The 16561-nt window shown below is 35.2% G+C and overlaps 1 protein-coding gene across 3 annotated transcripts in view; it reads right to left on the reverse strand.

Annotated features, from left to right (window-relative positions):
- Positions 1-16561, reverse strand: part of LOC127964774 (rho GTPase-activating protein 6) — a 38090-nt gene that overhangs the window by 4475 nt on the left and 17054 nt on the right. For all 3 annotated transcript variants that reach the window (XM_052565102.1, XM_052565104.1, XM_052565103.1), the window contains exons 4-12: positions 15025-15281; positions 12242-12443; positions 11916-11971; positions 10908-11058; positions 9960-10108; positions 6941-7120; positions 2420-2517; positions 1215-1387; positions 136-216 (exon numbers count right to left, since the gene is read on the reverse strand). In XM_052565102.1, the coding sequence (XP_052421062.1) occupies positions 136-216; positions 1215-1387; positions 2420-2517; positions 6941-7120; positions 9960-10108; positions 10908-11058; positions 11916-11971; positions 12242-12443; positions 15025-15281 (1347 nt within the window). The remainder of the gene's footprint in view (positions 1-135; positions 217-1214; positions 1388-2419; positions 2518-6940; positions 7121-9959; positions 10109-10907; positions 11059-11915; positions 11972-12241; positions 12444-15024; positions 15282-16561) is intronic.

Consider the following 16561-nt stretch of genomic DNA (forward strand, 5'->3'; position numbering starts at 1 on the left):
ATTAAAATAACTTCTACTGTATAAAATACTGAGTGTATTGCATAACACATTATAAATTATCTGGCTCTTCTTAAAGAGTATTTAAACTGTCATGCATATTTCTTTTGACTGATGTCTTTTGTCTCATGTTTGTACCTGTGAGGAGTTTGTCATGAAGACCTGACAGAAGAGCGTGTCGTGTTCTCCAGATACACGCCTTATCATGTATGGTTTCCCCTGAGGAGAAGAGAAAATTCATTACTGACATGTTCAACTCTCACAAAACCTGTGCTGCCTCATGTCAACACATTTACAAGACAGCAATACATGAATGCAGAAGAAAGCAATCGGATTTTGTACTGTGATGAGTTCAGGTAAAAAATACACACATATAAACATATATATATATATATATATATATTACTTGGAAATGTTAATAAAAATGTATTGGTTTGATTTTAGTTTCATTGATTTAGAAAATATAATATAATATAATATAATATAATATAATATAATATAATATAATATAATATAATATAATATAATGTAATAATACAATGCAGCTTGCATTATCTTTGCATATAGTTTTTATAATTTTTTTGTAATTGAATATTATAATAAAACATCACAATAAAAGAGGCGATATGATTTACTGTAATACTGTAAAAAAAAAAAATATTTATTATTTTATTTGTTAAAGTATACATTTTTATTTAAGTTTTAACTATTTTAATATAAATTTGACTAAATGGAAAAAAAGTTTCCTTGTGATCTAACTGAAATTAAATAAGATTTTATATTATTTCTGTTAGCATTACTGTTGTCTCAATATGTGGGGTAAGTATTTAAGTCACAAAAAGGCAACAACAAAAACAATACTAGTAATAATAACAATAATAATAATTATTATTATTAATGATTGAATATTAAATACAGATCTTTTGTATTTTGTTTTGATTAGGTTAAAATGTATTTTATTTTTAAATGACAAATGTTTTTCTATGGTCTAACTTTTAATGAACTATGATAACCCTGGTTTGATCTAATTAAAATAATTGTTTTACCCAATATTTGTGCTGTGTATTTTGTGCTTATTAGAGTATCAGTAGGAATAACCTAACAACAAACTCTATTCACTGAGAGCTTCTTGTGTGATTCAACACATTTGTTATGAGTTTAAACTGAAATCAGGAGGTCAGTATCATTGACGTTTCTTCATTAGTGTATAAACCCACCGGCGCTGGCTTGTGAGGGTGAGAGGCAGAAGTTGACAGTGTTGTTGCTCTCGAGAGCGTGCTGGAGGTGTGTGGGACTCTGATGCTCCAGTCCTGATGGAGGAAACCACTCAGAGAGCACCGGAGAGTTGTTGTCATACGGAGAGATTTCTCCACTGGAGCTCTTCACATCTCTGCAGGAACACAGATCAAGCACACCGTTAACTTCAACTCTTTATGATAAAATAATACAAACTATAACTAAATAGGCCTTAATGATTTACTTTATTGTTGTGAAAACTAATAATATTCATTATGTTATGTTGCATTTTGCCGTTGCATTCCATTCCATTCCATTATTATATTATATTATATTATATTATATTATATTATATTATATTATATTATATTATATTATATTATATTATATTATATTATATAACTATTTTATTCATGTCACACTCTAAGCCTAACAGTTTTCTTTAAAAACTTGGAATTCTATATAATATTAAAAATGTATAATATAATATAATATAATATAATATAATATAATATAATATAATATAATATAATATAATATAATATAATATATAACGTTTAATTTTGTTTTGTTCTTGTTATAGTGTAGCCTTAATGTGTTTTTTTAACTTGGAATCTTATATACTATACTATACTATACTATACTATACTATACTATACTATATTAAACTTTAATATAATATTATAATATTATAACATAACGTAACAAATATATAACATGTTTAATACTATATTAAACTATAAGAACATAATATAACATAACATAATACAATAAAATATATAATATAATATAATATAATATAATATAATATAATATAATATAATATAATATAATATAGTCTGATTTAGTAGGAAGGAAGACCTTTGTCTATGTTTATGTCTGTTTTTTTATATATTAAAACTTTTGTTAATATATTTAACATGTATGTTTTTTTATTTTTTCTTCTTCTTTTTAAACTTAAAACTGAATATAAGAATTATAATAAAACAGGCCCATATAATTGACTGTAATGCTGTGAAAATGTATAATATAATATAATATAATATAATATAATATAATATAATATAATATAATATAATATAATATAATATAATATAATATAATATAATGCAGTGTGATTAATCAGATTACTGCACAGTTATTGTCTATTGTCTGTAATGACGTGTCAGTCTTGATGTTCACTTACTCACACTGTGGTGTTTTCCTCCTCAGCAGATAATGCACCACATCACTGTCTGTGTCCAGCAAACTCAGCAGAAGCTCGTTCTGCAGCTCAGCTGAGATCTGCGGCACAAATCACACAAACATTAGTTGAATAACTTAGAAAATAACGTTTACGCTGAAGTCTTAAAATTACTTAAAATAAATTAAAGGGAATTTAAATATAAACATAAATGTTATTTCAAAATATTAAATATATTATAACAGTATTTAAATATTACTATAGTTATAGTTGTGATGGATAACCTTTCTGTTTCTGGTTATCTGGTTTCTTCAGAATATATGGTTAGAAAGATATGGAGCCAGAAGAGTCTCAATAAAGATAAATGCACACACTACAGTCACATATGCACACATAGGATTCATACATGCACACACATAATTCATAAATACACACACAGGATACACAAATGCACACAAAATTCACAAATGCACACACAAAACTTAAAAAGCACAGAAGATTCACAAATGCATACAAAATTCAGAAATGCACACAAAATTCAGAAATACACACACAATTTAGAAATGCAAACAACATTTACAAATGCACTCAAGATTCACAAATGCACAGAACAAGATTCAGAAATGTATTTCTGATGCACACACACATATATCTTGATTTACAAACTGCTTGCGGTCTGTGAACTTCACTGCATTTGTGTGTGAATTTTGAGACTCCCTTGACTTGGCTCGACACACAAATGCCTTTTTTTAAACAGGGAATGATCTGCAACCAATCAGATATCTCCCTTGTTTTAGCCAATCACAAGAATGCACCCCACGTGGGGGATTGTTTACTTATAAGCCAATCAGCGAACGACTCACTTTCCTCACGCAGCGAACGACTCACTTACCTCACACAGCCGGCGACTCACTTTGCGCAGCGAACGACTCACTTTCCTCACGAGTCACGCAGCGAACGACTCACTTTCCTCACCCAGCGAGCGACTCACTTTCCTCACGAGTCACGCAGCGAACGATTCACTTTCCTTACGAGTCACGCAGCGAACGACTCACTTTCCTCACCCAGCGAGCGACTCACTTTCCTCACGAGTCACGCAGCGAACGATTCACTTTCCTTACGAGTCACGCAGCGAACGACTCACTTTCCTCACCCAGCGAGCGACTCACTTTCCTCAGCGAACGATTCACTTTCCTCAAGCAGCGAAGTTGAGCGAACGATTCACTTTCCTCATGCAGCGATCAACTCACTTTCCTAAGCGAACGACAGCCGGAGACCCACTTTTCGCAGCCAGAGAGCCACTTTCCTCTCGCAGCGGACCACTGACTCTCTCTTCATGTAGGGACTGAATATTATAATTAAAGTGACTTCTATATTGCATCCAAAAGAATATTTAGATATATTTAAATATTCAAAAAGGTTTAAACATTTTTTATTATTATTTTTTACTTTCATTAAAATATTTCAATAAAATGAAATAATTGCCTATTGCAAATTTATGAATCCATGGTTAACTTTTTTTCTGCAGTCACTGGGCTATATGTATTGAGACATTTTTAAATTTATATTTTGTAAAAAAATAAAAAAAAAATAAACCTGAATTGTAATCTAAACATCTGTATTTTCATACAATTTAATACAATTGCTGTGTGAACACGTTCATGTGATTGGCTTATAAGTAAACAATCCCCCCACGTGGAGTGCATTCTTGTGATTGGCTAAAACAAGGGAGATATCTGATTGGTTGCAGATCATTCCCTGTTTAAAAAAAAGCATTTGTGTGTCGAGCCAAGTCAAGGGAGTCTCAAAATTCACACACAAATGCAGTGAAGTTCACAGACCGCAAGCAGTTTGTAATTCAAGATATATGTGTGTGTGCATCAGAAATACATTTCTGAATCTTGTTCTGTGCATTTGTGAATCTTGTTCTGTGCATTTGTGAATCTTGAGTGCATTTGTAAATGTTGTTTGCATTTCTGAATTGTGTGTGTATTTCTGATTTTTGTGTGCATTTCTGAATTTTGTATGCATTTGTGAATCTTCTGTGCTTTTTAAATTTTGTGTGCATTTGTGAATTTTGTGCGCATTTGTGCATCTTGTGTGTGTATTTATGAATCATGTGTGTGCATCTATGAATCCTGTGTGTGCATATGTGAATGTAGTGTGTGCATTTATCTTTATTGAGACTCTTCTGGCTCCATAGAAAGATGCTTTAGCGCAAGTAATGATGTAGTTACAGCTTCTGCCAGCAGGGGAAACTAGTTCACACTAAACAGTCAAGTTCAAATCAAGTTGAGCTTCATTGTCGTTCCTCTACATGTGTGGACCATGCCTCACAGCATCACAGTGCTACATAAATACAGACATATAACAATGAAGTAAAACAGTATCAACCTATACACAACTAACCTACTGACAGATTTTGACTATAAATATACTATATATAAATGTTTATCTATACATAAACTAAAAAATACAAACTATACGAATGCTTCACATAAATATTTTACATGTGTAAAGAGAAACATCGTAAGTCAAGCAGCTGGCTGGGGAACAGTGCAAGATGACTTGTAGTGCACAAGCATGTAAACATACACAAGTCTTTTGTGGGATTACGTACACACAGCAGTGTGTGTGAAAACTGTCTAGTGCACACATAGAGGAGAGTGTGTTACTACAGGTGGTCTGTACAGGCCAACTCATCTGTGTGTAGCACACTTCAAATTGCAAAAAAAAAAAAAATGAAGAAAAAAAATAGAAAGTTTCAGACATTTTTTCCTGTGATGTGTTAAGGTTGGTGGTGTTTGGTCAATGGAGTTTCTCCTGAAGTCCATCACAACCACCTTTGTCTACCCCACATTGAGGGACACCATTCAGCCAGCTGTGCCACTTTCTCTATCTAGTGTGTTTCATTGCTGCTGCTGATGTGGTTGGAGCTGAACTTGGCAGTGCAGTCATGGGTCAGCAGTGTGAAGAGCAGCGGTCTGAGCACATAGCCTTGTGGGGCACCTGTGCTCAGTGTGGAGGTGCTGGAGGTGTAGCGGCCAACACGGACTAACTGAGGTCTTCCAGTTAGTAAGTCCAGGATCCAATTACAGAGGGAGGCCCAACAGGTTAAGTTTCTTAATGCGCTGTTGTGTTGAATGCTGAGGAGAAGTCGATGAGCAGCATTCTGACGTAGGAGTATTTATTCTCTAGGCGGGTAAGAGCCAGGTGGAGTGTGGAGGAAATTGCATCGTCTGTAGAGCGGTTTGGATGGTATACAAACTGGAGTGGATCGAGTGTGTTGGGGAGGCTGGTTTTGATGTTTTCCATGACTAACCTCTCAAAGAACTTCATCATGATTGGAGTCAGTGCTATGGGACAGTAGTCGTTTAGACAGGACACAGGTGATTTCTTTGGTATCGGTATTATGGCTGTGGATTTGAGACATGTGGGGGCGACTGCCTGGCTCAGTGAGGTGTTGGAGATATCTGTTAGGACATCTGTCAGGTTTGCAGACTAACCAGACTAACCCTTACCCATTTGACTTGTACTTATTTCACATGTGAAGATATTAATTAAATCTTAGACTGAACAGCGAAACATGGTTCATTCAGAGAAACAATGTAAAAAATCTGATAAATGTAAAAAAAAAAAAAAAAAAAAAGATAATATTAAATTATTTAATCAAATATGATTTTAAATAGATAATTAAAATAATAAAACGGAATTAACACTTAATTATGATTAGTAACATTTGGACCATTTAGGAAATAAATAAATAAATAAAAATTCTTTCAAGGATGCCATTTTAAAAATTGGTATAAATATGTCATATGTAAAAATATGTAATATAAATATGTAAACTATATTATATCATTTATTAAATATATAATATAAATGCTATAACTACATTATGCCTAAATTATGATTACTAACATTACTGCATGTACTTCATGTGGTCCTAATGTTACTAAACATAATTAAGTGTTAATTCAGTTTTATTATTTTAATTATATATTTAATATCATATTTACTAAAAAAATATATTTTTTAATGTTTACATTCATTCAATCATTCATTCATTCTCATGGTCAACAAAGAGAGTGTGAAAAATGATATGTATATTTAAAATATAAATTAGAAATTATTTAAATATGATATTATTTATAGAATTTAAATGATGAAACTAAATTAGGATTAAACTATGATTAGGAACACTTGGACAAACAAACAAACAATAAATAAACAAACATGTATAATATTCCCCTTTTGCTGAGTGCAATCTGCCTAAAAGCTGCATATGTTTCTATTCTGCAAGCATACTTGTCCTTCATTCAAACGGAAATGGTTCAAATCATCTCAGCAGCCCTTTTTTGGACATGCCAGAGGACAGAGCAGCAGAAACTACATCTCCAGAACTTTCATAAAACTGTCATAACAAACAGCCATGGAAGTGGGGATTTATTTTTATTGTTGTGTTTTCTCTGGCTCAGCATCCTCATCTCTCACTCATAAGGTCATGTTGCGTGTGTGATGTACCGTGAACAGGGACTGGTGCGTGTCGATCATGTGCTGCACCACGCTGATGATGGCGGCGCTGTCCTCCATCCGCGCCGAGCTCTCCACGCTGAACTCCTTCTCTGAGCTCTTCTGCTTGTGCAGCAGGTTCGGCCCGAATATGGTGGCCAGGTTCAGAGACGTCATCTTATTACCAATCACCTACAATACAGCATACGTGTCACAAACACAGACAACATTTCTTTTGCATGCAAAGAGCAGCACAACAGAGGTTAACTCTTAAAAGGAAACTTTCCAGGAAGAAAGAAAATCATACAAGTTTGAAAACAGGGAGTAAATAATAAAATTTTTCTCCAGGCCGACCACACACCCCAGAGTTCATTGAGCTCTTTGGGATTAATGCAGTTAATTACACACACGCAAGAACTCATAAGTAATCTTGAATGAGTTACTTTGACTAAATAAGTTAAACAAACAAACAAACAATCACATCCATCAGTTCAATTTTCACTCACTCACACACACAAACACACACACACACACACACACACTGTACAAACTGTATATTCTATCGCCCCACACCAACCCTACACCTAACCCTAACCCTCACAGGAAACTTTGTGCATTTTTACTTTCTCAAAAAACCTCATTCTGTATGATTTATAAGCGTTTTGAAAAATGGGCACATGGGTTATGTCCTCATAAGTCACCCTCTCCTTGTAATACCTGTGTCATACCCATGTCATTATACACACACACACACACACACACACACACACACACACACACACACACACTTTAACAATTTAAGTCCATTTAAAGGATTTAACCTACAGAGACATAAATATTTTAGCTACAGTTAAATACATGTACAAAATCATGGACCAGTGACATGCAGCAGGTCTCTACAACACTAAACATATCACTCCGTTGTTATGATTATAAATAACAGTGTCTCCTCCATACATAACGGCTGCCTATAGAAGACGAAGCACAGTACTTCGCTAGCCGTTTAGCCCTCTTTATGGGCATCCCAAGCTGTTGAAGCCCTCTTACAACAAACCTGTGTGTGTGTCCTAAGCTGTCAAATATAAAAACTAGTGATCTTCCTCGATAACCTATTTCTAAAATGGTATTTAGGAGTGACTGTTATTTAATGACTTTAGTCAGGAAAGCTTCCTCCACACTAGAGTCAAAGGAGCATGCAACCTCCAAAACAAACACCTCTCTACACTCCTCATTATTCAAAATGATGAGTATACACAAATGTGTGCATGTTCTTACTAAAAGTGGTAAATGGTTTGATATGTCTTTAACAATTCTGTCGTGGCCTGCGATGTGCACTCCCTTTGTTCGCATGACAGCCGTTCGGGATGTGTGGCAGTGTTTCTGTGATCTGTTCTGTAGTGTGATGCAGACAGTGAGGAACATGAGTTGTAAGAAACCAAATAGAAAGGTTGAGTCTAGTAGGAAGAGCTTGTAATCTGGCTTTTACTGTGAAAATGTCAATGTCCTCACTGAGTGCAGTATTCTTGAGAAATGAGTGAGAAACAGCGTGATCCCTGAAGGTTCAGTCCAGTCCAGTCTTGTTTTTGGTGATATTGATGTAAATCCATGAGAGTTCAGCAAGGTCCTGCAGATGTTAGCAGCTGGCTACATCGACCGAATGTAGCTGTTGCCTTGACATAAGTCATTACATAAGTCAGGGGGTCAGTGATGATACCCTCACCATCCCAGAGTCAGACGAGCCCCCTCCACTCATACTCCAGCTCTTATACAGAGGTCATTCAGGTCCGGCCGGTCTGACCACACACCAAAACCAGCAGAGTGGGTGTCAAGCTTCTCGCTGGGTTTTCTTTTGAAGCTATGAGTCCCTGAATCTCCTGAGGTCCAGGAACAGAGAGGATGGAGCCAACTAACGTCTTTGTCATCATTATTCAGCATGTTCAGAAGGTGAGAAATCTTCATGGTGGTATGAACCCATATCACGTTTGGTACCCTCAACCCTCCTTCCCATTGGGAATGAAAAATAATGCTGCGAGTGCTGTGTGTATTCAGTCCACTGACACATCCACTTTAACCATTGGTTGATGGGAATTATAAAATGAATTGCACTCTAAGGGCATCCAGTTTTAATGATGTCTGAAGTGGTGTTGGGTGTGTTTCCTGTTCTCCACAGATTAGTTTGATAAAGGAGCCTCTGTATACATCTTTCCCTGTGTCAATGAACAGTTGAGATAGCTGTATTTCCTCCAGTGATCTGATCATGACATCTTGAGATAAAGTAGTAAATGCATCTCTAAAGTCTTAGAAGACTGAATACAGTCTACATGACTCATGCTTAAAGGCAACAATCCCAGTTTTAAGGCAAAATACATGTTCATTCATACCTTGCCTATTGATGCATGCCTTTTGCTTGGTGAATAAGATATCAGCCTCCATCAGCCAAGGAAGAACTCTGGCCAATATGCATTTCATGTACACCTTATAGATGGAAGGAAGGAGGGATATATCCCACCATGTCGATGGATCATCAGGGATGTTGTCTTTTTTTGAAATATGATGAATTATTGTAACATATTTCAGGAGTTGTAATCCAAACGGCTTACCGTTGTGGCTTTCCACTGTAAAAACTCAGTTTTTTAAATAATATTCTGTTTAGTAATGCAGCTAGCGTTATCCACTTTCCATGATCACCAGAGGAAACAAAGAATGCAAGTTTAACTGTTGCAATCTAGCACATAGTCCACAATACTTGTCAAAGCATCTTATCTGCACCTATTGCATTAACGAGGCCATTAACAGCTGGTTTGGTTGTTTCGTTTTTCCAAGCAGCATTTTGGTGTTCACCTGCACTAGCGAGTGGCCTACAACCACACACACACACACACACACATACACACACACGCACACGCACGCACGCACACACACACACACACTAATCATGATACTAGTCTAAATTAAACATTTATAAATAAATAAAACACATAAAAAATTTGCTTAATTGTAAAAATCATCACAAATGAACCAAACAGCTCACCTCGTTTCCATCAGCGTCCCGCGAATCCTCCGCGTGATTGGCTACGTCTGACAGGAAGTGAAGTAAACACTGGAGGGTGTCACTGTTGCAGGCAGGAAGCAGACAGATGAGTAACTGCATGACTGTGTGCTGATCCTCCTTGTTTAGAGCTGCACAAACACCACAGAGAAGATGAGTGCAGTAAAGAAGAATTAAGTGAAGATTTATTAAAGGAACAGTGAACATCCAGAAATATTTTAATGTGTTCACTCTCAGATCATCCAAGATTAGGATGAGTTTGTTTCTTCATCAGATTTGGAGAAATGTAGCACTGCATCAGTGTCTGATCAATGGATGCTCTGCAGTGAATGGGTGCCGTCAGAATGAGAGTCTGATAAAAACATCACAATAATCCACAGCACTCCAGTCCATCAGTTAACATCTGGAGAAGACAAAACAAATCCAGCATTAAGATGCTCTTAACTTCAAACCATTTTTTTCTGGTCAATATATGAGTCCATAATCCATAATAACATAATAATGTTGTGTCACATCAAAATCCAGCCACATATTTGTTTAGAGCTGTTTAAACGCTGCTTGATCTGTGCAGATTTCTCTCCTGATTCACACCAGGACACCTTTTCATTGGAGGAAGTGTTATTATGGATTTTGATTTAATTTTTTTAGCCAGAAGCAATGGTTTGAAGTTAAAAAACATCTAAATGATGGATTTGTTTCAGCTTTTGATTTCTCCAGATGTTCACTGATTGACTGGAGTGCTGTGGATTATGGTGATGTTTTTATCAGACTCTCATTCTGACGGCACCCATTCACTGCAGAGCATCCATTGATGAGACACTGATACAATGCTACATTTCTCCAAATCAAACTCATCCTAATCTTAGATGATCCGAGAGTGAGTATATTTGAATTCTTTAAGAGAGATTGTCTCAGCGTTGTTTTGCTTACATGCACAGCTGATAAACGCGGAGTACAGTTCTCTGGTCAGCAGAGGATCAGGCATGTCTCTCAGAAACTCTTTGAGCAGCGCTGCCACATCATGAACACTGTGCCGCTGGTCCAGAACAACATCAGCACCCCGATCGAACGCTTCACGCAGCTGAACGGCACAACAAACACACCTCAATACTGTGAGAACTGACATCGGTTCACATACTGGAAGTTGCACAACCTTTCCATTCATTTGTGATCATTAATGCAGTTTACAATTATTCAGATTAGCCTAGATTCATTGAAAATAACCTTCTTGAAAGGTTTGTGTACACTTGGTTCAACAGGAACGCTTAGCAAACTTGGGTTTATGAAGAAACCGTAAGGGGTTGAAAAAAGCTAATAATTAATTGAATAAATAAAATGTACAACTTAAATAAATAATTAAAAATGAAAACAAATTGCAATACTTACTATATAAAAAAATGAAATAATTTATTTGTTTAGCTGGAAGTCAAAATACACAATTTTGGTAAGTTTTATTATGTTATATATTAAGCACTAACAAGAGTGACTATAATATTGCTTAGGTTTGTATTTTTTGTTTTTTAAGTTTAAAAATAAAAGATAAATAATAAAAATAAAAGATTAATTATTTCATTTGATTGCTGTCATGTGACCATTAATTGGCATCAGAGAACTGTGAATATGAAAATGTGCTGTTGAATCTTTAAACTTATTAATTTAGAGGAACTGTAAATAAATATTTTAGGTCAAAAATAAAATAAAATAACATTTGGGTTTTGGAAATTCCTGTTCTAGATGATGAAATATTTTATGATGAGAAAAATATACAAAATTAAATAAAATGCCTTTATTTTATATTCCTTTACTGAAATATAATAACTGAAATATTATTTGTTTTTACAATTTAATGTAATTTAATTTTAGAAATATGTAGCTTTTTTATGCATTCTGGTATATTTAAATATGTAATTTCTAAAACATAAAACATTTGCTTCTCACCTGTCGAACTCTTTTCTTGGAGCTCCCGACCCGGAAAATGCCCACCGTCTGCAGACCTTAACAGCAGCAGAGCAAATAACCGGCACGGTTACATCAACGTCTACACGGAAACAGTCTTAAAACTGTGTTTAGACTACGCTCAGACTAGTCCGACTGTTATTCTGAACTCTGCAGACCCCATGAAATGGAAAAGGAAGCGTTTCTTGTTTTTTTTCCCTGTGTAGATGTTTTCTATTGAAACAGGAAGTTGGGGCGGGGCTTATCGAACCATGATGACCTCACACTGGGGGCTCCTTAAAAGAGATTTGTATTGAGGTGGCACTGACCATACTTCTGCAGGTGTTGGCAGCAGCTGTCCAGCACGCGTGGCACCTGTCTGTAGATGGGGTTCAGGCTGAGCTTGGCGTCGCTCGTCTTCTTCTTCTTCTTCTCGCTGTGTGACTCCACAGGCGTGGAGAGCTGAAGAGCCTCCAGCAGACGAGACTGACTGTCGTCCAGATCAGTGATGCAGTCCACAGACATACCGCCCTGCAGCGGTCAAACACACAAATATAGACACGTCTGTCAGCATTTTGGGCTGAGAAATACAGTTCCAACTCTATTAAAACCATTGCATTATTCAGTGTTTTCTGAAGGCCACTTTGGATGTGAAATAGTTACATAGGATGTGAATACAGATTACAAGTTACCCTATTTAAAATGCAATAGGGTTAAAGACGAAAAAGTGTTTAAGCATAAAAAAAAGTGTAATACTGCTATAAACTGTTGTAGTCCCCCCCCCACCCCCCCAAAAAATGCAAAAAGTTTTCTGTTTTATTTAATTGCAATTTTGTTTTTGCTTTTCTGAGCAAAATTAAATATCATACATTTTCCCCTGATTTACAGAAGACACCCAGTAAAATGTCATTCAGTGTAACAATCTTGTCAGGCATATTTACAACAAAAATCTATTTATGACATATTAAAAGGCTAATTACTTTCATCCCAAATACTTATGAGTTGTAATTTTACATTTTTAACATTTGCCACTATCCTTGGTTTTGCCCATTTGTCAGTAAGAATTTTGTACTAATTTAAAACACAATAAAATTTTGTATGCTCCATTATTCTTTTAGATATTTTAATATGTGCACGTCAGAATAAGCACGTTGTTTGAATTTTTGCATAAATATTGTGTTACACTGAATGTGAACAACCAAATTTTGACATTTTATTCTCCAAAAACTTATTTGAAACATTAAAAGTAGACATTTTACTTACATTTAATGTGCTTTCTATGGACACAAAAAATTGTACTTTTTTTTTTTTTTGATGTGGACATCTTAACGTCTTTGACCCAGTAAGAAGTGTAAATATTTCAATAGGCAGGGTTATGCTTACAGTAGTATTTTACAATGATTAAAGTTTAATTTTAAACCACAGCCACCACAATATAAGAACTAACTTGGAGATCATTCTGAGGTTTAATACCGATGTAAACCATAACAAGAAAAACTGTAGTTTAGTAGCTACAGTATGATACTGTTTTTGAAATCAAATCTTTCCATATAGTTAAGACAGGAAACACTGGCATCTAACAATGCAGTGAAAAAACTAAAACAGTCAATGCACATGCCATAAACCAAAATAGAAAATAAAACAGTTATCAAATATGCATGTGTCATATTCTGTGTCCTAAACTCCTGAAACATTGCTGTTGATTTAAGAAAGATATCAGTTGAACCTGTATATGGTTACTAGTTACAATTATATTTATTTTGCAATTAAAGTACATCATTTAGGTACATGCAATGTAATGTCACTCCCCAACACTGGCATTATTAATAGCATTACTTATCTCCAACATAATCAAAGCAAATACATTTTCATTATGCATTAAATCATCATCCCCAGTTGTCATGAATAAACAACGGAAACATTAGTTTTCCCCCGACAGAGATTTAAAGATTATTATTGATTCCTAAATGTGAGGTCTAATGATGTGTGGCACCAGTTTTGGGTCTCAAACAGCACTAAACAAAAGTTTACACAGAAAAAGCAACTAAAAGTTTCATATTCATGAATTTTAAAAATGACCCGCTTCATTGATTCAAAGTCGACTCTTTCTTTTGAGAGACAATAACTTCATACACAGTGCACTTTCAAATGTATAACTTTTTTATTCATAAAGCTGTGCTACACACTATATAAAAGCTCATTTTATATAACAGAGGCACTTTAATGATCATTTCAACATTTACTTGTGTAAATATTATTATATGCACTTAAGCTAACATCAACTAATGATGAATAGTTGTATTGATTATATAAGATAAATATAGACTATAATTATATACAGCAACAGATGCATTGCTCACTATTTAATTAATGTTAATTATGCATGAAATACATAACAAATAGGATCCAGTTTTGGGGGTAATGCATTATAAAGTATCGGGAGTTACGTTTTAAGATTACTTGTTTCAAATAACTAGTAAAGTAATGCATTACTTTTTAATTTACAAGAAAATATCTGAGTTAATTTTAAGTTAGGCCATTTACTTTGTGTTTTACCATTTATTGACTGAATGGTAAAATGTGAATGTGAATGTGCATTAATGTGACTAAACGTGAATGTGCATTAATTCATCCCACTCACACTAATTTAGTATTCATCCAAATGCATTAAAATGACGTATGATGCAAAACCGCAATAGTTAAATGTTAAATAACACAAATGTATTTAATCTCATTTTATTAACTAATGTCTTTGCTGCTGACCTTTGATGATCCAGTTTAATCATACTGATAAGCAAAAATGACTTTAGATAAACTAAAATTAGACGTGAGTTTACCTTTCCTTCAGCCTGAGGTCTATTCATTACACTTTTTGGAGTGAAAGGGTTTAAACATTTGCTAAAAATAGAACTTCTTAAAACAAATCAAGCCCTTCTCATATTTGAAAAGTAATGCAAAAGAAACATAATGCATTACTTTCCACAAAAAGTGACCAAGCAACTTAGTTACTTTTTATAGGGAGTAACGCAATATCGTAATGCATTGCTTTTAAAAGTATCTTTCCCCGACACTGGTGTGGCTTCACTGTAAAGCAGTTGAAGTGATACTCTACCCGTCTGCGTGAGCGCAGCGGTGTCTCCGGTGTGCCGGGTGTGGTGCACTCGTTGGGCGTCTCGGAGGACGAGCTGAGGGACGAGTTACTGCTGGAGAGCTCCTTGTTGGTGGATCTGCGTCCCGTCAGGTGCAGGAGTGAAGAGACTCGATCCACTGGACCGCGCTGCTCCTCCTGCTCCTCCTGGAGCTGCTTGTGACGCCGGTCGTTCACGATCACCTGCGAGAGCGGCACGCCGAACGCCTGAGGATCCGACTCTGAGAGACAAACACACGCAGATTTACTGCACTTCTGCTTCTCTAGTACAGGATTTCACAAAGAACAAATGCCTTTGAAGCTAAAATAGTTACATTAGGTGCACCTGGGGTTTTTAGTTGATATTTAAATGTTTTAACAACACAAAAGATTAAAGGTTAGCCTCTTAGCCAGCACAAAGATGTCCTCGTCCTCAATGCCTTTCAACTCGCACGTGTCAGTGTTTATGAATAGATTAAATGAAACGGGGCAAATTTAATCTTGACAATCTATGTATCATTATAAAGATCTAAACTGGTAGTGCTGTTACCCAGAATGCATCGTGATGGCAGTGATCTGTCTGTGCGGCTCGCAGTAATGTGTGCTGGAATGCAGATGCTCCAGAGAAATAACAACAACAGTCCGAGACGCTCTGCGCATTAAACCACTTCTGTGTGAGGCGTTCAGTGTGGAATGACACAATACAAAAATATTTGCATATGCCACGTTTTATTACTTTATATATTAAGCAATATGAAATAGGCAGGAGTGTCTGTGTGACATTGCTTAAAGAAGATGGCAGGTTTGTATTTATTTATAAGCATCAAACATATCCATGTTATGTTGTGTTGTTGTTGAACTATCAATACATGTGAATATAATACATGGCTGAGCAATAACTGTATTTTCATTAACTAACAAAGATGAATAAATACACTAATGTATTGTACATTGTTTGTTGATGTTAATTAATAAATTAACTAACATTAACTAATGGACAAATTGTTATCGTTTCATTTTTTGTTTTGTTTGCAAATTTTTTTTTACATAAAGTCCCCCTGGTGTTTTAAGTAAACATTTCAATAATGAGGCTAAATAAATAAGCACACAAATAAATATTACGGTACCTTTTATTTTAGATAATTCAATTTTACTTTTGAAATAAAGCTAAAATAAAACACATTTTCATTTGTATTTATTTAATTTAAAGTATCAACATTCACAAAACACTGTTATTGTTAACTAAAGCGAACGACTGCTGCGTACACAATTTGGCAGAAAACCTGTCACAGTCTTCAGCTGGTGTGCCCAGGATAGCCACCAAATGACACTGTCTTTCTGTGAGCACGTGGCTTGTGTTGTGTTTGTTTGGTGCAATGTACTCTCTCTTATCTATTGTCTGACCCAGCCCATCTTGTTACCTCATTACTGTTTTTAAAAATAGTGTAAAGTAATGTGACATTCAGCCAAATATGGTGATCCATTATTCCGAATTCACACTCTGCATTTAACCCATCCTAAG

The sequence above is a fragment of the Carassius gibelio genome, chromosome B9 (assembly GCF_023724105.1).
Source record: "Carassius gibelio isolate Cgi1373 ecotype wild population from Czech Republic chromosome B9, carGib1.2-hapl.c, whole genome shotgun sequence".
NCBI classification, from domain to species: domain Eukaryota; kingdom Metazoa; phylum Chordata; class Actinopteri; order Cypriniformes; family Cyprinidae; genus Carassius; species Carassius gibelio.